This window comes from Erpetoichthys calabaricus, chromosome 18 (genome assembly GCF_900747795.2).
Source record: "Erpetoichthys calabaricus chromosome 18, fErpCal1.3, whole genome shotgun sequence".
NCBI classification, from domain to species: domain Eukaryota; kingdom Metazoa; phylum Chordata; class Cladistia; order Polypteriformes; family Polypteridae; genus Erpetoichthys; species Erpetoichthys calabaricus.
Window position 1 is genome coordinate 8,940,358 of NC_041411.2, and position 27,768 is coordinate 8,968,125.

General features: G+C 52.5%; 1 protein-coding gene across 1 annotated transcript in view; it reads left to right on the forward strand.

Annotated features, from left to right (window-relative positions):
- The window catches only part of LOC114668709 (transmembrane protein 132C-like), a 470,067-nt gene that overhangs the window by 427,138 nt on the left and 15,161 nt on the right, over window positions 1-27,768 (forward strand). Inside the window, exons 5-6 of the mRNA XM_028824610.2 lie at window positions 16,932-17,075; window positions 26,081-26,286. Of these exons, the coding sequence (XP_028680443.1) occupies window positions 16,932-17,075; window positions 26,081-26,286 (350 nt within the window). The remainder of the gene's footprint in view (window positions 1-16,931; window positions 17,076-26,080; window positions 26,287-27,768) is intronic.

The window sequence follows — 27,768 nt, forward strand, 5'->3', positions numbered from 1 at the left end:
AGAGAGCGATGCGCCGCGAAGTCCGACCGCGTAAGCTCATAATAGAGTCCGGAAATGGCGATGAGGACGTAGTGGACACGTAAGCAGACATGGCGAACGCAACACGTGTGGCTCTTGTCGTATGTCGCACCTGCACCCCCCCCCCAGTGCCGTATCCTACTTTCTGTCGTATTTTAATGTAAACTTTCCCCGCTAACAAACAGAAAGTGTACGGTGTGCACTTTGACTTGCTGGCAGCGGCGGGCGGCCCTTGTTGTATTGTCGCCCTCTGTGTTTAGCCGGACCAGCTGTGCCACCGTACCCCGTGTATCTTTGCTGAGTCCGTTTGATAAGCCTGCTGATTTTTATAGGAGATGGCACCCCAGCTGGCAAGTGGCACCCTTCACTCCAGGGCAGGCCACATTTCAGGCAGAAGCGTCTCGTTGTTTACGGTCTAAAGGCGTTTGATGCGATTTGTTTAAGTCGCTCTTGTACCGTACTTATCGTAATACAGTGGTCGCTCAACGTTCAAATCATATAACTCCGTCTCGGCCCCCCATTGCAGGCCAGCCTGCTCCTGCCCCTTTCATCTCGGCCACCTGTCCTCCCCAGGCTAGCCGGCCCGCACCATAGCACATCTCCTCGCCCCCACACAGGTGCCATTGTGCCACCCCATTGTAATACTGAGCCACCCTCCATTTTGTTTTCATTTCATCTTTGTAACGATTGGGTGGCGGGCCGGACCCCCAGGTGCCAGTGCCTCTTTATTTGTGGGCCACTTTGCCCAGACGAGTAATCAGATCAGGGAATTACAAACCAGCACATTTAATTTCAATCAATGGATTTTAGAATTGTAAAGACGTCTGATGTGCCGGGGGGGGGGGGGCCGGGGGGGGGGGGATTCACTTCGTGATTTCTTAAATGCCTATGGAGAGGTGAGTGGTGGTGGGCTTGGCTGTTCAGTTACACATGAAACAAATTGGATTCAAGAGCCGTTGTGACCTTTAGCATGGCGGGAAGGCCGGGGAGGGGGGGCTGGGGGTGGGTGGTCTCACAGCCCCTGCTAAGCTGCCTGTGTTTATTTTCAAAAATAAATGAAAAATGACAACGGATCGCCTCACCGTGTAGAGAGCTTGCCATTCTGTTTCCGCAGGTGTAGCTCGCTGTGGTGGTGACGGTCACTCAGTGCTGAAACGAGTCGAAATAGCTGAATGTGCGGACCCCCGCAGGCCCGAGAGTGTGTGTGTGTCTGTGTGTGTGTGTGTGCCCGCCAGCCTGCGAGGCTTTGAATCTCAGCTGCACGCGCTCTTCCTCGCCCCATCTATCAACGGAGATAATCAGATGCTTTTCTGCAGGCAGAATTCATCTGGCGCAGTCAGCCGAGGTGGCGATTTCACATGCGCCACCAACTTAAAGAGCAGATAATGCAAAAAGCGCATTTGATGGAGCCGACGGCGAAGGGGGAAGCCATTTGAAGAAGCTTTACCTGCTTCACCTGGCAGGCGGGCGGGCGGGCGACTGCTTGAATGCTCACAGCCAGGCGTTGGCATGGGGGGGGGGGCTGTTTAGCGAGGAACTAAGGTCCCATGTGGACATCTTACAGGAAGGTGTGGGGGGGGAGCAAAGCAAGGTGGGCCAACACACCACTGCCCACCACAATTGCATAATCTCGCTTTCAGTCCTGTGAGAATCCGAGGGTCTTCCAGATGGGCATGTGCCGGTGGGCACTACTCAGCCAAGACGGTGAAAGCTGTGTGGTATTGGCGGCCCACAGGGGTAGCAGCACGGTGGTCACAGCGTTAATATCTCACACTTCAACTTGGTTTAGCTGGAGCTGTCATCCAAAGCAACTTACAAATCCTGGCAGCTTTCCTCTATTCCTATAAATTAGATGAATTGTTCAGGGAATAAATGCCGGGGGGGGGGGGGGGGCGCCATTGAGAGCTTATCAATTTTATATAGCGCCTTTCATAGCAGGTGCCACAGTGATTAGTGCAGGGTTTAGGGCTTTCTGTCCCAAACCAACCCCCCCCACCCCCCCAGGTCCGGCATCCTGGGTTCAAATCCCATGTCTGCGTGGGGTGCGCATGGTCTCCCCGTGTTAGCGTGTGGTTTTCCGCCGGACCCTCACGGCCCCGCTTTGGATGACGGAGAGTTGAGTCTGCTGTGGTAATTCCTGAGAAGCCCACCCCTAACTGTTTAACGGGCACATTACAGGTGTTTCCATATTTCCTGGGAAGGGGCTCAGGCTCCTGCCGTCAGCAGAACGTGTGGCTTTACGGTGGGTGGGCCCTTCGTGCTGAACACCACCCCAAGATGTAATGCTTATTGGGAGACGGCAACGCCAGCTGTGGAGGAGAAGCTGAAAGTCGCATAATCAGACCAGGCCTGCCAAGTGATAGGCCTCATCCCAGGCAGCCTGAACCCCCCCCCAAATGGAGCTCAAAGCGGTCCCCCAGTTACTCTCTCGGCAGATCCATCCACTGCAGGTCTATGGGAGCTCAGAATAAGAGGCGTTGACGTTCTTGTTGTCTTTTAGTTGCTTCAGGGGGTTACCACCTAACCGAAAAGAACTGAAGAATCAGTTGAGACCACCAAGCAAAACCCCAGTTGATGAAGAGGCAAGAAGATGTTAAGAGATGGCAACTCGCCCTCATTCTGAGGCGGGCCACCTCACCATCCAGCACCCCGGTGGCTGACCCCGGTGTTTTACAGTGTGGGGTCTTCGGTGCCTGTTAACAAAGTCTAGCGGCAGACATCCTGAACACAGCAGCAGGACATTCAGGGGTCCGTGTCCCCAAAGCTTTGTCATACTGAGTACCCCGTTATCTCCCGCTTCAGACCGTTCTTTTCTTATCGAGCGTTTCCCGAAACCAAAGTAGTCCAGAATCTGTAGGTCGGAAATGGACAAGTGAACCAGCTGACGACGATCCTCTTTTGGACTTTGGCCTGCGATTCTGTCACAGAGGGTCACAAAAGACCCCCCGACGCTCTCATTTGGACCAACGTAGTCATAACAATTGGTTTAGCTTTGCAATCTAAATCTCAGATGTTAAGGGGGCTCTAAAACCTGTCGACAGTCCGCTCGCCTCGTCATCAGTCACATCCCGTAAAGGCCCCTCAGTCCCAGCAGCTCAGCCAGAGACGCCCCAGAAGCCGAGTCGCTGTTGGGTGGACCACCTAGTAGAGATAGACAGGCTGACCAGGGGTGATATAATGACCCTAAATTAGAAAGACAAGAACACCCTGGGCATCCCAGCACACAGTAAGTCTTAGAAATTGAGGAGGAAACGGTCAAACCCGAGTAGTGACAGAGGTGAGCAGACTTTAACTTTTTAAAATCAAACGGATTCTAACGTTTATATAGAAAGGCGAGCACAAAAGGCAAAATGGAGTCTTAATGTAGAAAAGGTCGAAAAAGCCAGCCGATCACGAGACACCCATTAAACCCACCACTCCGGGTTTATGGAGCGGTGATTGGCAGGTGGCCACGCCTCTTGGGGGGACCACCCACAAAACACACAGCAGCTTAGATAATAAAGGACGATGGACGTAAACAACGGAAATCAGAGGGAACCCCTGGCTGAGGCCTGACACTCAGCCCCCCCCCCCCCCTTTTCTACGCCATCGGGGGATTCCTGCAGACCGCCGCTGACTCACAAGGCCGCCGTGTCCATATCTGTGCATCGAATCTGCATATCGCCATGGCGCCTTGTGTGTGGTTTGCAGCAGGGGGACTACCAGGGGTGGTCTCACCACTGCAGGCACACCTGGCCTTGAAAGTCGCTACTCGCCCACCCTGTGTCTTGATTGGCAGGTACCCCTGTTGGAAGGGGCTTAACGTGCTTTAATTGGCCCACGTCTGGTGTGACAATATACCATACATATATGACGACTGAAATACGCGGGACCGACAATCAATGCTTTCGTGAAGCGGACTCTGTGGACGAGCCTGCAAGGGAGCGCTGCAACCTGATTCATCAAATGTCAGACAACGAAGGGCTGTGGGAGGAGACACTTCGCTCGCTCGTTCATTATTCGCTGAGGGGGGCACCACAGATCTGTCAGCTGTTACGTTTCTGCCACCAGTGGGCGTGGCCTGCACTTGGAATGTGACAAAACTGGTGTAATCTGATTGGTCCAGTGCTGGAAGGGGGCTTCATTGGATTGTGCGAGTCAATATTCGCACAGGGCCGGCTGGGAATCCCTCATTAGCCCACCGTCTCCATCTCTGGGGATGTTGAGCTGTGAGGAAGAGGAGGAGTGGGGGGGGTGAGGTGTGCTTTGGCCTGACTGAAACATTTAAGATGACGTGGATCGAGACGGTGGGTTTAAAAGGAGGCAGTTGGAAACTTAAAGGGCAGGTTTAGCAGCAGAGTTTGGACCTTCTTCCTCTTCTTCACCAAGTGGTGTGGTGTACAGTAGGACTTTAGGGACCTTGGGGCCTCGACTTGATGTTATTTTGGACAATCGAGGTGAGTAGGATGGTCGGGCTGAGTGGCCTGTTGTCGAATGTTTACACCTGAAGCTAAACAGCCGTAAAGGCCCCAAATTTGACTTCCCGTAGCCCCCTTGTTTGCACCCTTCTGACTGGCCTGGTCTCGTCACATATGGGGGGGTGACGTTCAGACACCGCACAGACGTACAGGTGTCAAACCCAACATGCTGGATTGGCGATGCTGTGACGCCAACCTCTGCCCCTGTTAACAAATCGGACAAAACCAGAGAAAGGTTTGGGGTCCTCACCCCCCCCCCATATTATAAATACTGCTGTGACTAAACTGTGATTATGCTGAAACGGGACGGCTGAGTCCGAAAAGTCTGAGCTTCTTATAGCTGAGAGGAAGGAAGGGGCGGGTCTTTGGAGCAGGAAGTGATGTCAGGATGTGGGCTGTGACCTGAAGTACAATCTGTGGATGAACTGGAGGACCGATTAGGTGGGTTTTGAGGGTCTGTAGGGAGAGGGGATAAGCCCTTATCTGGCCCCCTCGACACCCCCCACATCGCCTGGTCTTTGGCTGTCTGTGAAGAAATTCCCATCCACGTGGAAACTTGCGTGCAGTGTACCTGAGGCGCTCCTGATCCCCGGTGCCGAGTATGGGGGTCAGGCAGGTGAGTGCGCGGGAGTGATGTTCCTGAGAACGTAGAGAGTCACGCAGACGAGGACCATCCACGGGCGCCGGGTCGGTGACATCGTGACACAAGCTGCTGCTGCCCCGCCAGGTGAGTGGGCTCTGGTTGTGTTTGGTCGACGGACATGTCCGCGTGACGGTTGTCGTTACTCTCTTTGGAATGAACTTGACGGCCGTTTGACTGCCGAGGGTCCCTTTTTTTAGTCAGTCAGTTAGTGACACGTCTGCACGAGGCCACCATGTTGAAGTGTGTTTTTCTCGAAGAACTCTCGGGGGCCAGTGGAGTGTAATCCGCTTCATTGCTTGCTAAATAATTTGATATTTGCACCTAATGATTTGTCTCCTTCAGATATCTCTAAACTGTTTTAATGAGCAAACGGTGTTGCCACATCTTATTTAATTATTCCCGCGGGACGGCGCCAGCATTTGTTAACCTTTCCTCCTCCCTCTGATGCCTGGCTTATTAAATCTCCTGGCTTATGCGAACGAGCGAGAGCAGATTGTTCTTTTAAGCCTATGCAAACAGCATTAATAAGTGATACTAAATTGGGTCTGACGTGTGTGGGGGGGGGGCGTCTTGTTTAACTGACAGCTCGCCCGCCGACGGGACAGGGGCGCACTAGTCGGGCCTTAAACGTCCACCGCAGAACCTGCCCAGAGCCTTGACTGTGTCCCCTCCCAGCCAGCGCGCGTTTTTTGAGGTGACTGACTCGTTGGCGCCCCCTTACCTGACACCTTTCACACTCGTGGTGCCAAGCTCAGTTGGCGGAAGAATAGCCGACATGCCAGCCCATAAATGCCACCTGCTGTGGTTACCACTTAACAGAACAGGCCGATTCAGGCTTCAGCAATTACACCACATTGGTTTGGGGCTGATGGGATGTTGGCACAGGGTGCTGGATCGGCTTGTGCCCGGGTGGGCTCTGGCAGTGTTCTGTTCTGTGGACCACACAAGCACTGCCTCATTTCCTTTTCTGGTTTGGAAACACCGGTGTTATGAACTTGAGAGTCACTAAGCACACAAGTCCTAAAAGAAAAAAATCCTCAAAGTGCCCACTGGAGAGGGCAAACCAGCAAACCCTGGCTAGTCGTGAGAGGGCAATGTTGAAACTTTAAACATAAAAAGATTTGTTTGACAAAAAATGTTCATATATTCAATATAAGTTCAAGTGCACAAGAAGAGAGCAAAGGGTCACAAACTCCAGGGAGTTCACAAACGCCAGCGCATTCAATGAACCGCAGGGGACTGTGGGTTTATAAAGGCAGAGAGGGCAGTCCCTTGACAGTGATGGACAGGTGGCCCCGCCTCTTGGGGAACCACCCACAAGTCTCTCGGAACATAACAGTAAATACATGGAGACCTCAAGACTAAACGAACGGCCATCTTAAAGAATCAAAAATGAACCAAAAAAGAAAGCTAAAGCGGATGAACCCTGGCAGAAATGTGGCACCCGTTACCCGCTCGTCTGTCTTTGAAGGTAACTTAGGTTGCACCTCGTTCGTATTTAGCGACCCAGTGCCGCTCGGATTTGCTTTCTTGTCATTTAACTTTGCACCCCTGATGTATCTTGTCGTCAACTGACCAATCAGACCAAAGACAGACTGACCAATCAGATTGCTCAGTTACCAAGCAGACATACACACACGTAGACAGTGATGTTTCATTATATCCAATAGTATAGATAATTAAGAGTTTGCTTTATATAGTGCCTTTCTAAAGTGAGTTTACCGCTGCAGCCCCGCTGACTTCCATGTTCTTACAGCTGGTGCACTGGCAGAACAGCTCTGGGCTTCACACCTCTCAGGGTTCCTCACGTTTTGTTCCCACCAAATGGCATTTGTCATTCAAGGGCGTCACGTGATTCGAACAGGCGAGGTCAAACGTCGGGGCAAAACGTAATGAAATCGCAAGGAAGGCTCACCAACACCGGCGCATTCAATGAACCGCAAGGGACTGCGGGTTTTCTTAAGCCTTTTTGAGGTAGTGGGCAGTCCCTGGCAGTGACGGACAGGTAGTTGTCCCCGCCTCCTGGAGAAGAACCCACACGCGGAGCATAGCAGTTAATACAGAGAAACGTGGAGACGAAATGAACAAACAGAAAAGAATTTGAATCCCAGCGAAGTGGAAGTGGACCTGACTGAAATGTAACAGCTGGCACCGTGCCCGGGTAGCGTCGCGTATCAGTGTCTCCGGTCTGTGCCATTCAACATAAAGCACCCTAGCGAGGGGTCACTGAAACTCTACTGAGAACTGTGGTGCCACCTGCTTTTGGTTGGACGTTGGCATCCCATTGAAGGTGACGTCACCCCACCTGCTCATTACAGTTATGACTCAGCCAGCACATCTAAGGTTGTCTTGCCATCCTCGGTGGATCAGCTCGGGCGAGAGGCAGACTGGAGTGGCCCAAGACTAGACTGGGATGTTTGTGTCTTCGGAAGAGACGGCCAGGTGAGAAACTGATCACCTGTGAGTGCACATGGCAGTCAGCGTTGGGTTGAGTGGAAGCCGAATTTTAACAGTGAACGTTGACGAGACGTTTGGAGATCGCAGTCCAGGCCTTCCCTGGTTAGCTGCTCGCTGTAAGTCAGAGACTCCCGTTTTAAATCTCGTTTGCCTCTGTTGGGGTCTCTTACACTGCGGGTGGGTCGCGAGGTGCCGATGAGTTGTGACGGTTTGCGATTAAGCAGTCGATATGTCCCCTCTGGTCACACTCGGCTACAATTCTCCAGGGAGGAGATCCGCCCCAACTGCTCGGCCCTCTATCACAGCGCCATGGGATAAAAGGTCTTTCCGGGGTACGTTTCCCCACCCGGCTGCACGGACTCTAAAACCCTTGGGACCTTTTTTGAAACAGTTTTCTCTGTTTTGTTCCTCTCTGCTCTCCTCCCAATTTTTGAGTTTCTCTGGCGACTCTGCCGGGCAGAACACTGTGTGATGAACCCTAAAAGCTCCTCCAAGCAGGCCAGGACTCTGAGCAGCCTGCCCAGACAAGGCTCACCACAAGTCAGACGCTTCCCAAACTACAAACTGCAGGCTGCAGCCCTACACGGGCCGAAAAATTGAGGTTTTGGCTTTGGAAGTTTTAAAATGCACACAGATATCCTTCAAGAGAGAGGAAGCCTTAAACCTCTGGCCTGCAGAGACCAGAACAAGAATCTTTACTTGTTTGTATTCAATTCTTTATGTGCAGTCAGGGTGGGCCTGAAAAGGCTAGCGAGTCCAAATCTGTAGGATGAGAGGGAAAAACCAGAGGATCGGTGACAACCCCGGGGAGCGGCCGTCTAATCCGCCAGGAAATGAGGGTGAAGAGCGGCCCCTCGGGTGTGGCGTCACGTCAGGGTACGGCGCTCCACCACCGGGTGACAAACCAACCTCGCAGAAATCGCTCAGAGACGTGACAAAGAGCAAAAACAACAATAAAACTGCAGGCACACAGACGTCCCGGCAGTAATGGCTGACAGCTCCTTCTTGAAATCTTCGCAGCCCTCGGCCTTCTGTGAGGTGCGGCCCCCTCATTTCATTTCATTTGACGTCGGAGTGGGTGATACACCGGTGAGCCTGGCATGACAGATGAAAGTCATCGTTAACAAAAGTCTTTAACCGTCAAGTAAAAGAGGAGATGTGCAAATCTGAAAGGTGTGGCACCTTAAGGGGTCCAACCCTCTCCTACCGTTTGACCGCCCTGAGTTGGACCCTTTGGCTGACCCCCTAAGCACACTTGTGTGACACTCAAAGATGGAGCAGCCGGGCGTGCAGTAGGGGGAGGTGGGCAGCGTCTGCAAACAGGTGACTTATACTGGTGGAGACGAAGAGCATCCATGATGGCCGCCCAGGTTTGCTCATTTGTACGTCGAACAAAAACTCGGCCTGATGAAGCGAACGCGGGGTCACGGAACATAGGATGGCTTGCAATGAGCACCTTGACTGCAGAAAGTACAAAAGCTGGGAAAGGGCCACGTCTGTGCCAAGGAAAGCCAGGGCGTCACATGATGATAGATGATACCCACCCATGACGTGCCCGACAGTATATCCTTGGCATTGCTTGCCAGGCAGCCTCATCAGCTCCGTCTCTGCCGCTTTTTGCCTGGGGTGTCGTGTTTTAGCCGCATTTCACACGTCTGCCCCCCCCCGCTGGAACTTAATGAGCACCATATTGGGAGGCGTGTGGCAAAGCCAAGAAGTGCCAGTCCGGGAGTCTCGGCTCCGTTTGATACACTCAGCTGCGCTTTCTTTTTTATTTTGTCACTGCAGGCGACTCCGAAACCTTTGGCCGAGAGCAGTTATAAAAATAAGAAAGGCGCTATAAAATAAAGAAAAAAACAAAAGGTGATGCCGTGTGTGCTGATGTCATTGACGGAAAGTGCGTGACGGATCATTGTGTTCAGTTCAGTAAGGTTACTGTCTGTCTGTCATATAGCGCCTTTCACATTCATCTATCTATCTGTCTATCTATCTATCTATCTGTTATATAGCGCTTTTCATATCTATCTATCTATCTATCTTATAGCGCCTTTCACATTCATCTATCTATCTTCTAGCGCCTTTCACATTCATCTATCTATTTATTGATGTATATATCTATATAGTATATGCATATTTTTTATAGTGCCTTTAATTTCTATCTTCTTCCTCTTTGTCTTTTCCCACTTCTGTGTCCGGTCGATGATCTGTCTGTCCGCCTTTTTTTACATGGTATCTTTTATATTTATCTCTCTATTTTATAGCGCCCTCCATTTCATTCTGTCCATCATCACTTGAGCACTGATTGGTTCAGCCGTCATGTTTGTCTTCTGTTTTAAAACCTGCAGCCTTTCAGCATTGAACCTGAGGACCCCTGTGCTGTGCAAACACACGGCCCCCCACTTTGCCCCCCGGCCCCTCAATTCTCAGTTTGTTGCTACCCAGCCTTACCCTGATGACAGAGCGGTGGTGTGACTTGGGCACTCTGTTAGTTCATCACCATCTGGGACCCCCTTGTGTGATTTTGGTCTTTTGTCTGCACATGTTTTCTTGTCCTCTCCGCCATCTCCATTCTTTCTTTCTTTCTTTCTTTCGACTCTGCCCGCTCCTGTTTAATCCGCTCCCCTCACTCCCCCCCTCTTCCATTCCAATACTGCTGATGCCTGCCAAGTGGGTTCTTCCTGCCGCTGCTGCCTCTCCCCATGCTGGCCTTGGCTCTTTACAGGGTGGCACCCCACGCTCTGGTCCTGGCACCCACAGCCCATTTGTTCCAACTGTCCCTGCCCTCTGGCTACTAACCTGCAGTGTTTTCTACCCCCAGGGAGTTCAATGATGACGTTACTTTTTTCACGTTTTTTGTTGTCGTTGTTGTCAAATATTTCCAAATGTTTCCGCACCCATTTTTTTTTTGAGCACCAATTGTTTTTTGGGTGGGGGGGGGCGTGTCCATTGAGGTTGGATGCCACGGGATCAAAGTTCACCGCAAGGTCAAGGCCCCCTTTGGTTGTCGGCCTGCTGGCTGAGACGTCAGCTCTGATTTTCTCATCTCTGATTCAGCGTCTCGCTCTCTGGCACTCGTTTCTGTCTTTTGATGCCATTTTTTCCGCTGGTTACCCTTCGCACTTTGCTGCGTCGCCCCCTTCAGTGTCCGGTGTGCAAAGAATAAATCAAATGTGAGCAGGAAAACTGTTAAAAAATACTGAAAGATAACAGAAAGGACTACAAAGCAAGTCGAGAGAATGGCTGCCGGGGGTCCGTCCCGTGTTGCGTCAAAGCGCTAAAAGCGAGAAGAAGGACGAGAGAATCTGAACGGCGGGCACTAACATCCAAAGCACAGGGACTTCTTCAGGACTGTCCGTAAACTCGGATGACCGGGTCATGCACTGCACCTCATGATGAAGATGATGATGACGAAGATGTCAGCACCACAAGCCCCCTGAGCTGCTCAACTTGAACAGATCCCAATGTGTGCAGCCGTCGTAAAACGAAAACTGCCAAACGAGTGCCCATCAGTCAGGTGTCCACTCTGGTGGTCTTTGAGGAGGATGTTCCTTTGCTGGTTGACTGCGGTGCCAGGCTCTCCCATGATGGCCCTGCGCTGCGTCCTCTTGCTGGTGGCGGAGAGGAAAACTCCAATTGCTCTTTTCTCTGGCAGAGCCCATGGCGCTCTGACCTGGGTGCCCCCTCGTCTCTAATCAAATAAGATCACGCTGCTTTGAAAATCTCTTTAGGCCGCAATTTAATCTGCACGTTTCAGGGAGGAGAAGGCAAGCGGGCAACAAGCCCTGCGTGATTACATTAGGCTTTCACTCCGGCGCTTTTCCCATCTGCACAAAATAACAGGCTGACAGGCCGAGTATTGCACTGATTAAAGTATTTACTTCTCATTGAGGAATGAAATGCTTTTTAAATGCAGCAAAATTGAGCAGCAGATGGGTAAGACAACTGCGCTCATCACACGCCGAGTCAGAGACCCTTCAGTGCCAGGCGAGCGAGGGGGCCGAGTCCCACATGGCTGGCCGCGAGTGTCAGGGCAGCCTAATGCTCGTCACGTTCCTGAACAGTAGGGGGGGGGGGGTATGGCACATGGGACTGTAGAACTGTGAGGGGGGGGGCGCATCCCTGCCAGGCAATCCCACGGGTGATAGCTGGGGCTCAACGCTCTTTCTTAACGTACCCTTTGTTTGGGCGGGAGAGCCAACTGGCATCACTGCTGACGGATTCTCCAAACCCCTGAACCGAAGTGCTGGCAGCCGTGAGACAACACGACCCCATCGGTGACCCGATTTACGAGAGACAGCTGGGCAGTGCCACTCATGTTGGTATCCGAGGTCGCGGATTCTGAGTGCAAACTCCCGGCTTTCATGTCTCGCGTTTTGGTTTGTTCTTCACCTCCTGATGTTTGGCACCGTTTCTGCTTTTTGATGCCCGCTTTTCTCCTGGTCACCTTATAAAACCAGCGACTTCTTGGGGCAACCCTCACCACTTAAATGAAGCAAGTTGGTCACGTGACCACCGCCGGGCAGCCAGCCCAAACAAAGCGATCACAGAAGTGCGGATTTCCTTCACGTCTCCTCGTGTAAGGCGCGATGTGTCTTTGAAAGGATCGTTCATTTATACAGGTGACCCGATTTACAAGAGACAGCTGGGCAGTGCCACTCATGTTGGTATCCGAGTGGCACGGCGGCAGTTTGCGTCCCATGTGGAGTCTACATGGTCTCCCCGTGTCTGCGTGGGTTTCCTCCCACAATTCAGAGACATGTAGGTCAGGTGAATTGGCGATGCCTACTTGGCCGTAGTGTGTGTGTGTATGTTTGCCATGTGATGGACTGGCACCCTGTGCAGGCTTTCTTCCTGCCTTGCCCCCCTACGCTAGCTGAGGTAGACTCCCGCACCCCACCACGCCTCTCATCTGGAATCAGCAAGTCAGAAAATGTCAGTTTGTTAATTTACGATATCTCAGTCCTTCTAATGTGGGTAGCGGCTGTGCCGAATGGACTGGCGCGAGTGCCAGGGGTCCATAAGAGTGGAGTAGATGGCAGAGCTCCTTAATTTTGTTGTTTGCCTTTCCCGCCCACCAAGTGTTGTGTCTGCCCTGAACAGAAGGCAGCAGGGTGCCAGTCTTACTCTGTGCCACCTTCCTCTCCCCGCTGTGATCCATCGGTGAGTCCTGCATTCTAAATATCTGTGACGACGCTCTGTATTCATGGACTGGCCCTTTCACCGGTGGTCTTGTCTGCTTGGACGCTATGGTGGAAACAGGCAAACTGACCCTCTCCAGTATGCCAGGAAACTGAGGGGGTAACCCCGAGGGCACTCAGAGGCCCCCTCACCTTCCACTCCAGGATTTCATGATATCCTTCAGTGTCTCAGAAGCAGTGCCCAGGGTGTACCTGGCAGTTGATGCCAACCGGAGTTTATAATCTCCTCCCAAGGGGTTGGCAAGGCCTCACCTGGTGGAAGGGGTGAATGCTGTGCGGGTCTCTTGGTGGGCAAGTATGGTAGAGAGGCTCATCTGTTTTACTGTGTGTGCCACCCTGGGTGTATTCCTTACCCCTCTGCTCACAGAAGATGCAGACTTTGCACTGACTTCCAGGTCGTAGTCCCTGAGAACCCGGGGTGCCAGGCAGGAATTCTCCCCGGATGAAGTGCCAGTGCATCACAGGGCAGTGGGCCGCTGCCAAATGCAGAGGGCAGACCGCTTTGATATCCACGTTAGGTTTGAGCAATAAGTATTGGCAGAGTAACGTTAAAGTTCAAGACACCACGAGTTAGCGGCTGGCGCTCAGTAAGTAGCGCTGTGTTCTCCTGGAGACCCTTGAGGTGGGCTGACGAGAGCTTTGGTCAGTCTAAAGTGTCAGTCTCTCTGTCACACGTGTTGCTAATGGTGACATAAAGTGACACGTGAGGGCTGAGCTCTCCATGCTGTCCCTTTCTTGGGCTGCTTTTAAAGCACCTGCGGGTAGAGCCCAAATCAAGATGCCAAATACCCCCCCCCCCCCAGTAGTTCATGAGTACCAGCAGGTTGCAGGCAGTCCTCCCTCTTTTTCCCAGCGTGTGCAATTTGCCTCACACCCAGCAAATGTCACTGCTCTTCTTTCTGTCTCTGCCATGTCCCCTTCTCAGTCAGCTTGCCATAAGGAAGACGCAGACCCCCATAACGTCCCCAAGTTTGCCACCGGCCACACTATTTGCACAGAGGAGGCTGAAGCTCACCTTCTTCTTCTTCTTCCTGTCAATTAGCTTCATGCACAGCAGATGTCGCCACTCTTCATTTTCTTTCTTGATCAGTTTGCCATAAGAAAGATGCAAATCCTGCCTACAGGCTACAGACACCGTTCAGTGTGTCAGTCTGTGCAAACAAAAAAAAGGAAAAGTAGGAACTAACGAGGGTCCCACGGGGGTATCGCTGTCCCGCGTGCTGATTGCTCGAGTCCGCCACCCTCCCGCTAAATGGGATGCTGAGTGAGCTATGAGGGCCGCTCCCTAACATACAGACTGAGGGTCACATCCGAAATCGCCACCCCTGTCGTGTAAGTCGGCCGTCGTTCCTCCTCCACGTGTGTCCGCCCGTACGTTTGTGTCCATCACAGAAAAGTGACAGATAAGCGGTGACACAGAGAGCTGGGTTCTGCCTCGGAGACGCATTAATATTCCGCGCTGACGGATGTGCTTTTTAAAATTCACGTGTGATTCTGTGCAATTATATTTAAAGAAGATGGAGGGAAAAAAAACAAAAAGCAAGTCTGTGCCAAGCTGGTGGCCTGGTGTGACTGCATTGTCACAGCTGCCATGTCACCTTTACCCCCCTGCCATGTTTTAATTGCTTTACCTGATCATTTCAACAGGTTGGCAGCACCGTCCCCGTTATTTAGCGATCTGAGCGTGGACTCGGACCACCACAGCAGAATACGAGAATCAGCAGGGGGGGCCGCTGAGCAGGGCCCGTCCTCGGAAACGTCTCTGGGAATCCCCGAGTGGTCCCGACTCCATCCAGTGAGGGGCGACTCCTTTGTGACAAGCCCAGGGTGCCCTCCGTCACCCCCTGTTCTTGAAGCGTCGCACTTGTCCTTCATCCTGGGCGACGAGTTTCCAGAGGGACGGCCCCATCTCCAGCACGCTGCTAATTGCATCCCCCCGCTCCAAACCCGACGTGACCCTCACAGGTTGTCTTCATCCTGCTACACAGCAGCCCGCCGGTCTTCTCCCGCTCCTGCAAATGGGTTCCCCGCCGAGAGCCGTCAAGGTGCTCGTTCAGATACAGACGGCCTCGGGGGGCGCGAACAAAGCCGAGGAGCCGCGCGCTGATCCCCCCGCCAAATAAGATCCATTTTCATTATGGAAATGTGATTGTGATTTCTATCGTGGCTTTCAAAGCGGGCCGCTATTATCTACAGCTGCACTCCAATAAGTGTTTGCCTTATTTATCTCCCCCCCCCCCCCCCATTGGAATTTTTTCCGTTCTTTTTCTGTTACCTGCTTTCTCTCCAGCAAATGCAATTAGGTACGCCTCGCCCGAGGGTCCGCTGTGTAGGAGCGGCTCAAGAAGAAGAGAGGCGGCAGGTGAGCCTCAGCCAGCTGCTCGTGGGACACGCCGATGGCAGCTGAGGACGCCTGTGGTCCCCTGGGACGAGCAAAACGATTTGTGGTGGGCCGTTGGTGGGCTCTCTTCGCCTTGTGATGTCATCTTCACTGTTGTAGATGGCCTCACCAGGGTTACGCTTCTATAGCGCCTTTGATGATGGCACATCACTGCGTTTTAGGTAATTGAATGGCATGTTAAACTACACTGGGGGGGGGCTCAGGACAGCAGAGGGTCCGATAAGAACTGCAGTGTGGACTGAAGGACCTCCACGTGCTGTCCTGGTGAATCCCAGTTATGGCTGACAGGTATAACTGGCATAACATGGGGACCCCTCAAGACACCACAAGGTGATGCCAGCCCAGGTCTCACCCCCCCCACATCCACCTGAAGCTAAGCATACTTGGGTGGGAGACCACCTGAGGAGGCTGTGCTGGTGATAAGTAAAGAGTTGGGCTGCCAGCCTGGCCACCCCATAATAATTGGCTTCAGCAGACGCGAGTTCAGAACTGAACTGTCTCAAGATGGCCGAGCCTCTAGTTTTGGGGAAGGAAGAGGCGGGGCCAGAGGGCGGACACCAGACGTGACATCAGAGGAGTTCTAACTGTCAATCAAAGGGAGGAAGGGAGGGAGATGTGAAGACAGAGCGCCACCCCCTGGAGCCCTCCAGCTGTCCCCTGTGGGCACACGCGTCACCAGGTGTCGAAAACGGAGGTCCTTTCCCAGTCCGCCTGTTAGTAAGTCGTTGGAGCCCCTGGACAGTGACGCTGTGACACCCGTGTCCCCCCATTTTATGTTAAGGACCTCATCTTACATGCCACTTGTGACTCACTCCGTGGAATCAAGAAAGAAATAAGCAGGCGTGACAGCAGAAGGAAAGGAGGTGGACGCCAACTACTTGTGCTTCACGTCTTTCTATGGGGGGCCGACATACTGGAAAGCTGGACGCGGTCAACTGATGTCATCTGGCCAGCAGGAAGTGAGCAGCCGGTCAGACATAACTGTCTGGTTCTTTGTTTTCTTCAATTTTTGTACATTCTGCCTGTCCCTGGCACACTTTACCCCTTCAGTTGGGCGCTGGGCGGGCACCTGGTAACCCCTGCCTGGCACCATCAGCCTCGGTCGTCAAAGGGGAAATGCTTGCCGTATCCATGTGGACCTTCTGCATGTGTGCCATCTTAGGAAATGGTCCCGTTTGCTGTGAGATGGTGTCACCCAGCCGCGCCAGAGGATCGCCATCCAGGTTCATCTAAGGTATGTGGTACCACCCCGGAATGAGAGGGGGCTCACTAACACACACACAGCCTCGAGAAGCTGCCCCTCGAGGTCAACAGAGCCAAAGAAACCCTGCCCGTTCCAGAGGTGGGGTCTCGCTTGGTTCTGACTTTGCTGGAGATGGGGGGTCTCTCTGGACGCCACGCGATCGATTTGAAAGAACGCCAGCCTCTCATTATAGCGGGTTTCTTTTAGTTAGAATTGAACAGGATTTTGCCCGGTTGGCACCTCAGTTCTTCTTGTCTCCTCATTTGCCCGCTCCAGTATCTTCCAGCATTTAGTGGCACCCAGTTTTTCAAGATGTGCGAACTGTGCGGTCATAAAGAGGGGGCCTGAAAAGGGGGGTCTAAAACTGAAAAAATAAGGTCAAGCAATCAGTGTCTCATGTATAGCGCCTTTCATAGAGGGGTCAGCACCTCAAATATGGTAACGTGGCACACCGGCAGTCCAGAATGCCCGTGACTCCCCAGGCGCCTCTGACCAATGAATGTGCTCTTTGCAGGACACCGAGATCCTGAACACGGCGGTCCTGACGGGGAAGACGGTGGCTGTCCCAGTGAAGGTGGTCAACGTTGGGCAGAGCGGCGCCGTGACAGACGTGTCCGACTTTGTGGAGTGCCAGTCAACGGATGAGGATGTAGTGAAGGTATGTGGGCGCTCTGCCATGTTTTTTATCGACACTGTTTGCTTTTGACTGTCTGATAGTTGGGGGAGGGGGTGGGCACACTGGTTGGTGCTGTTGGCCTGGCATTTCTGGGTGGTTCACATGCCAGTCCTGTTGCTGTCTGTCTGCAGTTAGCAGGTCCTCTCTGTGCCTCTCTGATGACACTGCGGGGGGGTCCGTGACCGCGTCCCACCATGGACTGGTGCTCATTGCCCACTCTGTGATGCCACAATGCTATAATAAGGGGGCCGATAGCCGCATGAAGCTGGTCTCTCACTGTGTCTTCATTCTCGAAATGTCCATTGTGTCGGCTCGAGTTTGTATTTTATTGTTTTTTTCTTATTATTTTTATGTATATTTTATTGTAATATTTTTTGTAATTCTGGCCTGTCTTTTTCACTGAGCCTCCATTCCTTGTGTTTTGTGAGTGGAGCCCTGGGAGGCGGGGCCACTGTGACATCAGTGCTGCTGGCTCCGCCCTCTGAGCAAGAAACCCCGCCAGTGGTTCATTTTAAATTTGTATTGGGAGTCTTTTTGTAAGTATTGTTATTCATTTATTATTATTTTTATTATTTCTTGTTTGCTGGTTTCTTGCGGGTTTTGCCTTTGGGATTTTTGAACTGGGATTGGGTTGCTCAGGATTGCCTCCTTTGCTCTTTTGTGCATTTTGCTCCATGTTTCCAATGTCGTTAAATTAGATGAGGTAAACTTTTATTAACTCTCCCTTTCTAAAGATTCTTTCTTAGCCTTTCTGTTTACAAGCCAGGGGTTCACGGCTATCCCCCCTGCTTTACGTTTTGGGATAGTCCTTTACATTCCGAATCGCTAAGCCAGTTTTTCCCACTTTGGGCCTAGCCAGGCCAAAGCCAGCAGGTAGTTGTCTGGGCTAAGCTGGACAAGGTGTGCCTCATCTGGGCTGGCTTGTGAAGGTACTGGCCTGCCTTTTATGGGTCTTTTTGGAGGCCTCCACCGATTTTATTTTTTCCCCCTCATGCGGTGATTGAGTGCTGGGACCCCCAATCTCTGACCACAGTATAAAGGCAGAGGGGAGGGGCCAACGGGCATGACATCAGGGTGGCCCCGCCCCCTGGGGTTCCACCCACACCAACATGAAGAGCATTAAAGACGAGAAGACCAAACCCAACAGAACTGACATAAAGACGTGAAAAAAAAAAAAAGTGGCGGACTGAAGCCCCTAACCATTAACCCCCGTCACTGCGGCCCCATGGCGCCCTCTCCAGCGAATTTCTGTGTTCTCCCAGGCTGGCCCTTTGCCCCCCATGCCAGTCAGTAGAGTATCAGAGCTGGAGCCCCTTACCCTTAGTAACACACAAGGGGGACGGTGGCCTTACTCGAACCCCAGGTGACGTGGTGACACGAGGACATCACTGCTTGTGTACATTTAGGTCTCACTTAGGCAGGCAGTGTGGCGCAGTGTGTAAGGCTTTGGACGTCAAGCCCTGAGGCGGTGGGCTCAAATCCCACTACTGACGCAGTGTGACCACCAGCAGGCCACTTCACCTGTCTGAGCGCCAATTGGAACAAACAAAAGAAACGTCACCTGCGGCGTCTCCGAGGTGGCGAGATGCACAAGAGGTGTCAGTCACATAATAAGTAAAGAATAATTCTGCAGGATTAGAGACCCTCGCACTTAAAGGCACGAGATCTGTGCCAAGCTGATCCGGCACATACAAGCAAGACCTTTACTGTACCAGTGACCCCCTAAATCTGTAGGAGTCGAAATTGTAAGGAGCAACCCCCCCCCCTTCGGTGCCAAAGCCTCGTTTATGGCCTTGTTTGTGGCTTGGGTGGTCCGCCGGAGAGATTGATGGGGGGGGGCTCAGCTCAGTGGTCACGTTTAATTGTTTCAGCTGTTTGGTTTTATTGGTCGTGATTAGTGAGGGACCACCAACCCAATTGCTCTATCATTGGCTGTCCTTTGCCTGCTGATGATGCTGATTGGCCGATCATTTCTGGAGCTCAGAGGGGCAAGCGGCGGTGCGGCTGATGATCGGAGGGGGCAGGCGACCACGCTGTGCATCCCAGAGCTTTGTGAGGCGCGTTCAGAGGTGAGGAAAGGGGGCTTCACGTGCTAAATCGGCATTGACTGAGGGGTCAGATCACGTGTGTTTGCCGCAGCACTTCAGCCTGGTGGTCCGTGGCCTGCATGCACTGTTACAGCAAGGCGCCATATCTACGACATCATAAAATGCTACGGTCTGTCTGTTTGTATGTGTGTGTCCGGACTCTGTGAGCAATCTGATTGGTCAGTCTGGCTTTGCTCTGATTGGTCCGTGGCCTCCATAATTCTTAAATGGGATGTCTGGTGTATCAGTCAAGGTGTAGGAGGCACGCTGAGAAGGGGGCCCATCTAGCATTGGTGGTCTTCAACAAGTAGACAGGAGGGGGAGAGCAAGACGCCTCGAAATGGCAGACTTCAGGGCAGGGTTGGTGGTGCCAGTTGTTCTTCTAGAACTTTCTCCTGTCTTCACTTGGGTCTTCACTCTGCCCATCAGGCCCATCGGGTCCTTGGCCGGCTCTCTTCCCCAGTTGCTCGGTTTGGCTCAGTAACTTTGGTTGTTCCAAAGTTCTCCCCCTGTAAGAATTGTGGAGCCCACCGTGCTCTCGGGACCCTCCAAGGCTGCCTTCCCAGCTCTGTGCCGTGACTCAATCCCATCTCTAAGCTCCACAGGACGTTCCTGCGACCTCGTGCCCTGGCTTTTCATCACCCGTGTGTCACTTGTCGTCCCTTTCGTAGTCAGTCAGATTGGCCTCCAAACCAGGCGTCTCAGCGGTGGGCCAAGTGTCGTAGCAAAGGGTCGGAATTTTGGACTCGGTGGGATATTTCACTTTTTTATTTGGAAAATTCCACTTTGTCCCTTTGCTAGGGCTGCCCCATCCGAGATCTTGACAAACTGAGCCCACCGTGTCGGAGGTCTCTGAGCTGACATTGATAGTCCAAGATGAGACTTGAACCAGGAACCTGGACCACCGGCCTAGCAGCCCCTTTATAGTGCCTACCGTGGGCTGAAAAGTGAATGTCACTGCATTGGTGAGTAACGCTGCCCACCCGCCGTGTGTGCTGAGTGACTGTGACCCAATGAAAAAACTTTTGGGGGGATGCCGCAGGTCCAGATGGTGGAATTGGTGGGGGGTCCGCCAGCCTCAAGACCGACTCATAGTGGCAAACCACCAGAACTGTGAGGAGGGTCCACCAGGATACATGGTGGAGGTGACGCGCTGGAGACCACTGGGGGCTCATCTCCGTCTGTCAGTGTGCCCGTCCCTGCCTGCCTTCTCCCTGCCCGCCTGGATGATATGATTTGCAGACTGCTTAATTGCTCCTGTCAGGCTCACTTTACGTTTGGCGCATCGACGGGCCCACCTTCATGCTTCATAATCCCATCTCTTGTCCCGTCTGTTGATTGTATTTGTCTGGAGTGTCATTAATTTCCAAGGCAGCTCTCGAGACGGCCTTAATGTCTTCAGTAAACGTTCTCTTGTTATCCACTTAGTGCCCCTGATTAATGTGCCCGGAGATCCTCCTGGACGTTTATCATTCCTCGAGGAGCGCGTGGCGCGTCCCCCTCACGCCGTTTCTGTCGAGGCGTCTCTCTCTCCTCTGAGCTCAAAAGTCAATGAATTGTGACAGGGGGGCCATTCGACAGACCCAAATACGGCCAGCCAAAAGATCTAGAAATGCGGCCCACCCACCCGACGCCAGACGCTTCACTGCCCTCCCCGCAGTCGAGAGGGCCACGTGGCGGCTTCAGTTTTCAGATTGTCACAACGCGTCACCAATCCAGGCAGCACTGAGCTCGATAGATATAGTGCCTTACAGGGTCACCGTGAAAACAAAGGCATCCAATAGGAGATCAGAAGGCAGCAGCATGCGCCCCCTAGTGGCTCACGTGTCACCTTGTATGACGTCAGCACACTAACAGGACGACTGAGTGACCCTGAACTGCACTGCACTGTGCCTGCAGAGAGCACCTTGGGGGCTTGACTACTGTTTAAAGGCGCTATATAACATCAGACTCAAACCCTGGTTCACCTTAGGACCCTGATGAAAGGCGCTATATAACATCAGACTCACCTTAGGACCCTGATGAAAGGCGCTATCTAACATCAGACGTTTGAAGATCCACTCATTCACCGTATGACCCTGAGGAGACCACTTAACCTTCCACTGCTCACACTGAGGGTCATCTGTTAAAGAAATGACTTGGCTCTTATCTATGAAGTGTCCCAGGTGGTCCTTACCTTTATAAGGCGCTACATTAAATCACCAGTTTGAAAATCCACTCGCCACCAGACCACTGTCTGACATTGCACTGGTCCCAGTTGTAGAGCGCTGACGTGCACCAGAGACCAGCGTCTGCTGTGTAAAGGCGCCATATATATATAGAGACGCTCGCTGGCTTCTCCGTATCCAAGCTCAGGATAAGCAGGTTCAGAACATGGATGGACCACTGAAGTGTCAGATGAACGAGGACCTGAGGAGGTGTTTTTAAAAACGGGAGGAGACCCCAGGCGGTGGTCTACTGTGCTTGCCGACGATTTTCCTCACTGCTGAGTAGCCCCAATGGCCTCCCGCCACTTCTGCTCCTTCTCTCCCTGCCTAATTAAGTGACGGCCACCAGCCGAGGGGCAGACATCTAAACGAAGATTAAAAATAGTAAAAAAAAAACGATGCCATCAGCGTCGATCAGGAGAAGCTGCTCAATGGCACCTCGACACGCCGCATGTCGGCTCCTCTTCAAATTACTGCCGAGGCAGATGGTTTCCTGTTTCTTTTTGTGTATCTTCATCTGTGAAGACCTCGCTCCTGCCCCTGCCCATCTGCTCGGCGGCTTGTTAGCTGTGTGCTGCCAATCTGGAGCTGTGCCCACGTTACTCAAGACTCGCTGATGAGGGGTGCCATCCTCCTGCAGGCCACACGGTGGAGGCATTTTATCACCTGGTCAGAGCAGAGGCCGGAATGTGGGACCCCGGCACGTCACAAGGTGGTCTCACGAAGCTGGAGAGAAGCTGCAGCAGGTCTGAACGTTCAGCCGCTTGACTCTGAACCACGAAGTGCAGTGAAAGCTCAGGATGTGACTGGGATCATAAAGCCACGCCCACTATCTACTTTGCAGAAAGCCACACCCCTCAACCTACATGAATAAATAAGTGCCTCATTAGCATAAGGCCACCCCAGTGTACCCACGTGGGTATTGACGCATGCAATTTACTTTAAGCGACACCTGATTGGCCCATGTGACTAAAGACACGTGCAGTGCCTAATCATGATAAAGCCACGCCCAGCTGACATCACCTGCATCTAATTTACATACAGCCACACACCCCTGAGTATGAGGTATCCTGGGCCAGAGGGATGTAAACAGGCTGGGCGAAACAGGCATGCTGGGAAAAATACATGCAGTGGGTCTTCACAGTGGGTGGGGGGGGGGGTCTACATGGAAGGTGCCTTTTAGCTTTTTAACACAAAGAGTTCAGACACGTTCTGCCAGTGGTGGGCAGCCAGTAGTTTTAGAAAGGTGTTGGAGCAGAAGATTAAAGGCAGTCGAAAAGCAAAGTCGAGACGCTGTCACCGTAACCAGAACAGGGATCGAAAGGTCAAAGTTTAAAATTCAGTGATCTGGAACCAGCAGAGAGCCGCCAGCCAAAGGGAGTCTGTATCTGCAAAGCTCGGAGAGGAAATGACACGTAAATGACATCAGACCAGGCCACACCCCTGGCAACCGCCTCCTGACAACGGGTCTCCACAGCGGAGACATCTTATAAATGTGCCCATCCAACATACCAATGTGCCCATCAGTTCTGACTCGCCAAGCTCATTTAACGGCTGGCACTGCCCATCCTCACGCTGGTGACTCTGTTTGATGGTGAGAGGTCCAGGTGGGCCTTGACCAGGTAGTCCAGGCAGGAGGTCCGTGGTGGGAATCCTGAAACAGAACCATCAGCATGGGGCCACTAATTGAGGAGGGTCTCACACCAAAATGGGACCCTCCTCTTCCTCCTCCTTCTCTATCACAGATTTCTGCAGTGGGCACCGGTGGGCCAGCGGTGTGTCCCAGCTGTCCATCACAGAGCCCTAACCCCTCAAAGCCTGCCCAGCACACTTGGCTCTTCCTTTTAGTTTGACATTGGTGATGTTTGTTATAAAAAGAGGAGGGGGGCATACTGCTGACTTGAACAGATGCTGAAGCCCCCCGCTGTGCCTTCCTTCATCTCCTCCAGATCACCTCGGAGGGGAGCAGACGACTGCAGGAGCATTGATCAGCCCCTCAGCGGCCGCTCTCCAGATTTATGATTGTATCAATATTTCCTTAATCGCCCGCCGCTCCCATAAATGAGCAGCGCCCTTTGGTGCCCCCGTGCCCACGGTAATGAGGGTATCGATTGGGCTGCCTCATTGCCTTTCAAATTCTGGACTTTCATGCCTTCATTTCTTTGGTGTCACCAGCCTGCTTCACCCTGCAAGCCTGCGACCGAATCACTGGCACCCCCTCCATGCTAAGGAGATGACATGAGGTTGGCAGTGGGGGGGCTTCATTTCATGACATTTTTTGTGTGTCGCTCCTTCGGATAGAAAGTGGGTGGAAGTGACACCCACGGCGAGTGGTGAGCCCCCCAGAGTCAGGCCTTCTATGGCGCCTTGCAGACGTCTTCGCTGTCCATTCGCAGGTCTCACTGCAGCCCCCCCATTCCACCACCCCCCCCCCCCCCGAAGCCTCTGGTGTTCCCTTTGAGTTTTCTCCGTGGGGCTTTTTGGACGGCAGTCGGACCCCCGGTGTGCTGAGCTGTCATGCTTGTCCACAGAGTGCAACTTATACAGAAAGGGGTCCATCAACACTGAGGGTCCGTGAATACTCGGACAGGTTGATCTTTCTTGGTGTCTTGCGACACGGTGGTCTCAGCACTCCAGGATTCTTCTTAGTGAGGAGGGTCCTCTGTCGTCTAAGTGTTAAAGTCACTGAAGTGCAGTATTAGAGACCCCTTTACTCCCCCATTACCCATCTTTAAATTCCCATCAGCCCCGGTAGGTTTGCCCGTCACATGATGTTCAGCACGCCCAGCGGGTGCCATTCGGCCCCCCCAGCATGCCCCTCAGTCAGTCACTTGGCCTCAATTCCCACCCATCACCTGACTCTGAACACTCAGAGCAGTTAATGGAAGGAGGAGACCGGAGCAGGGAATTGGGAGACATGGCCTGGTGGGTCGGGTGGGCCGGGTGGATGCGGCTTGACGTTTATAATTCACTTTGAGGGAAAAGTGTAAGAAAAAAAAAAAAGCCGCTGCCGCCGTCGACTAAGAGAGGTAATCGTGATTGGCAGCGCCTCTAAAGTGCTGCTAATGGTGTTGCCATAAATAAGAAAAGGAAAAGGCGAAGGGGCCGAGGGGGGGATGAGAAAAAAATAAATAAATAAACTGGAATGCACTTAAGGCGCGCAGGCAGAAAACGTCCATGCTGAGTAAACGGGACGGGGGGCACCCCGGGGAAGACCTACGCCCTGATGGGGAGAAAGTGAACTGATGTGCCCGTCGTGTCCCTCACTGGGACAAGCCAGTGGAGAGTGAAATGTCACCAGTGGGCTTGTCAGTCAGGGGTTGCCGTCCCGCCGTGAATCTCTGCAACACAACCATCTCACGGGGGGTCTTTCCAGCTTTTTCCACTCCCTTAATCTCACATGAGTCGCATCATCCAGCCCCTCTTAGTCACCATGCGGGACCCCTTTTCGTCACTCTTTCCATTGCCTGGTGGTGAATGCCACAGTCCCCCGTGACCACCAGCTCTGAAACAGGATTAATAAATCCAGGGCTCCGTGCTGGCACCGGGCAGACTGCCAGTGGTAGACAAGTCACCTCATCAAGTGGTAGACCTCCTTAATCACCAGTGCCCCCTGCTGCCCTGTTAACTGTGCCCACCTTGTTCCCGTTCCATGTGGGCCACTGTCCAGCTCCTCAGCCCTTTACTGTAAAGAGTTAGCCAACGCTCCAGACGTGCCCTTGCTGTTGGCTGTGCCAGCTGCTGGACGATTCTGTCACAAAGTATCAACTTTTAAGGGGTCTTCACTGAAAGAATGGGAAAAAGAGCACCAAGCACTTTATAGGCGGGTGAAGGAGGGTCCACAAGTGCGGACCTTGAAAACCAAGGGGTCTACAAGGAACTCTGCATGGCAGGTGGCATCTGCGGGTCTGGCGATGTCCCCTCCAGTGTCATTAAGAGTGGTGGGGAAAAGACAAAGGGGGGCCAGAAATAAAGGAGGAACGTCCTGCCAGTTATTTAACTTGAGTTAAAATTGAGATTTGCATTCATACGGGGAACGAAAGATCAGGAAGATAAACAGTAAAGACAAGTTTGGAGTGAAGGGCACCAGACCTTACCTACCTGGAAAAACGTAGCAACCGCGTAGTCGGGGGGCACTCAGGGGTCATGTGGCACAAAGCAGGAACCATGGAATCGAAGCAAGGTGGTCTAAAGTGTAAAGCGCCCATGGAGGTCTCCAGTTCAGCCTTCCTAGAGTCTCCTTTCCAGAATGTTCTTTCCCAGAGTCTGTGTTTCCAGGGTGTCCTTCCTACATTGTCTTTTCCACATTGTCCTCTTGGATTGTTCCTTCTAGATTCTCCTTGTCCATATTCTCATGTCCTGATTCTCCTCTCTAGATTGTTCTTTCCCAGAGTCTCCTTTCCGGATTGTTCTTTCCCAGAGTCTCCTTTCCGGATTGTTCTTTCCCAGAGTCTCCTTTCCGGATTGTTCTTTCCTAGAGTCTCCTTTCCGGATTGTTCTTTCCCAGAGTCTCCGTTCCCAGGGTGTCCTCTCTAGATTGCTCTTCCCAGATTCTCCTTTCCCGACTCTCCTTGCCCCCTGTAGCCACAGCTGGTTGTCTTGTTTTTTGACGTGAGGTCGTTCGGCTGGTAATGTGAGTGCTGCCTCCTGTCCTCTTACTGTCTTCTTCTTCTCTTCCTCCTCCTCCTCGCAGGTGTCCGACAGGTGCGACTACATCTTCGTAAATGGTAAGGAGATGAAGGGCAAACTAAAAATTGCTGTGAACTTCACCTATGAGTATCTGAGTGCCCAGCTGGAAATGACTGTCTGGATTCCTCGGCTCCCCCTCCAGATTGAAGTGTCCGATGCCGAGCTCAACCAGATCAAGGGCTGGAGGGTCCCGATCGCCTCTAGTAAAAGGTGGGTCATTTAAGCAGCTTAAATGTGTTTTATATGGCAGTGGGGGCCAAGGACAAGGTAGACCCCCAAGTCTTTGCGCCTCTCTTTTCCGTCGTGGCCCACTGGGCTTGTAAAACGCCAGGACTGGCTGTGAAATTTGACAAATTTATACAAAACGTGTCATTTTAGAGCCCAGTGTCACGTGACACTCGCACATCTCGCATGTTGGTGAAGATCTCGACTTGTCCTTTAAAGTGACGTCGTGTCCCGTCATCACTGTGACAGGCAGAAGGGTCACACAAGTCGTAGTTTTGAAAAACCTACCTGACAGCCTGGGATCAACAAGCTACTGCCATGATGGCCATCAGACCCCCAGCGTGCTGGTGTGTACCACAGAACTGTGGGTCCGTCTCTGTGGGTCCCATCCACTCAATCCAGGTTGGTGACACCAAACACTGGCCCGGGCCGGAGCTGCCTGTCTGCAGTCTAACACAGAAGGGGTCCATCTGCGCCGAGGGTCCACGCATAGCTGAAATATCAGAAGCAGAGGAGGACAGCGGGTCAGGCTTCTCACCATGTTAGACTTGACGAGTCCTGCTTGTTCACTCGTCAGAGCGGCCCAATAAACAAAAGCGCTGTCAGAGGGGTCTCGCCGGAGTGATCTGTGTGCCTTTGCGAGTCTTTAGGCCGATTGTTGTTAATTAGGAAAAGGGAGAGGAGAGGAGAGGAGAGGAAGCTGCCATAAGAAGAGCCCACCTGACCAGAAAAACCAAACCACTGAGCCGAGTGCTGTCAGGCCTTCCCTAATTGCCCCCTTTAAACAGTTCAACGCTCCCCTTGAAGTCAAATTTTTCATTTTTTTGTTACTGTACCCCATCCTGAAATATTCAAGCTGGCCTGATGGGGGCGCAGTTTAAAATCACGACAGTCATGAACATCTGCTGCAGGGCCAAAATCGAACAAGTGGGCGCTTAGATTGAGTTTATAAAGGGTGAGGAACGCACAACGAGAAGAACGAATGAACGCTAAAGAACGATTAGGAATGACGGCAGTGCGTTTACATGCGTCGCTCACGTCAGGTTTAAGAAACGTGGGTGGGTGTCATGCGGGTGCCCATCAGGTGCGTCTAGCCGAACGTTAGGATTCAGATGGCTTAGTCGTTTCTTTGTCGGCAGGCCCCTCCGTCCTCACATCGCTTACAGTATTGTGACTCTAGAAGAGGTCAGGGCTGGACCACCCACAGCTCTGCGTTTAAGATGAGGTGGGCCCAGGCCTGTCATTTAGAAGCAAGGACCCTGCGTAACGTTTTTATTGGATTTCAGTGAATCGGTCATCGATTGCTTCAGTCGCTCACCTCGCCCCTCCCCGATCGTCAGTTCACCAAGCCACTTCAAGGCAGGACCCCCAAAGGACCTTAGGTTTGATTATCAATAAACAGAATGGGGGGGGGCGAACTGCTTGCTTGCCACACCCAGTTGTTCCCAGGCCTGCCCACTTTAGAGG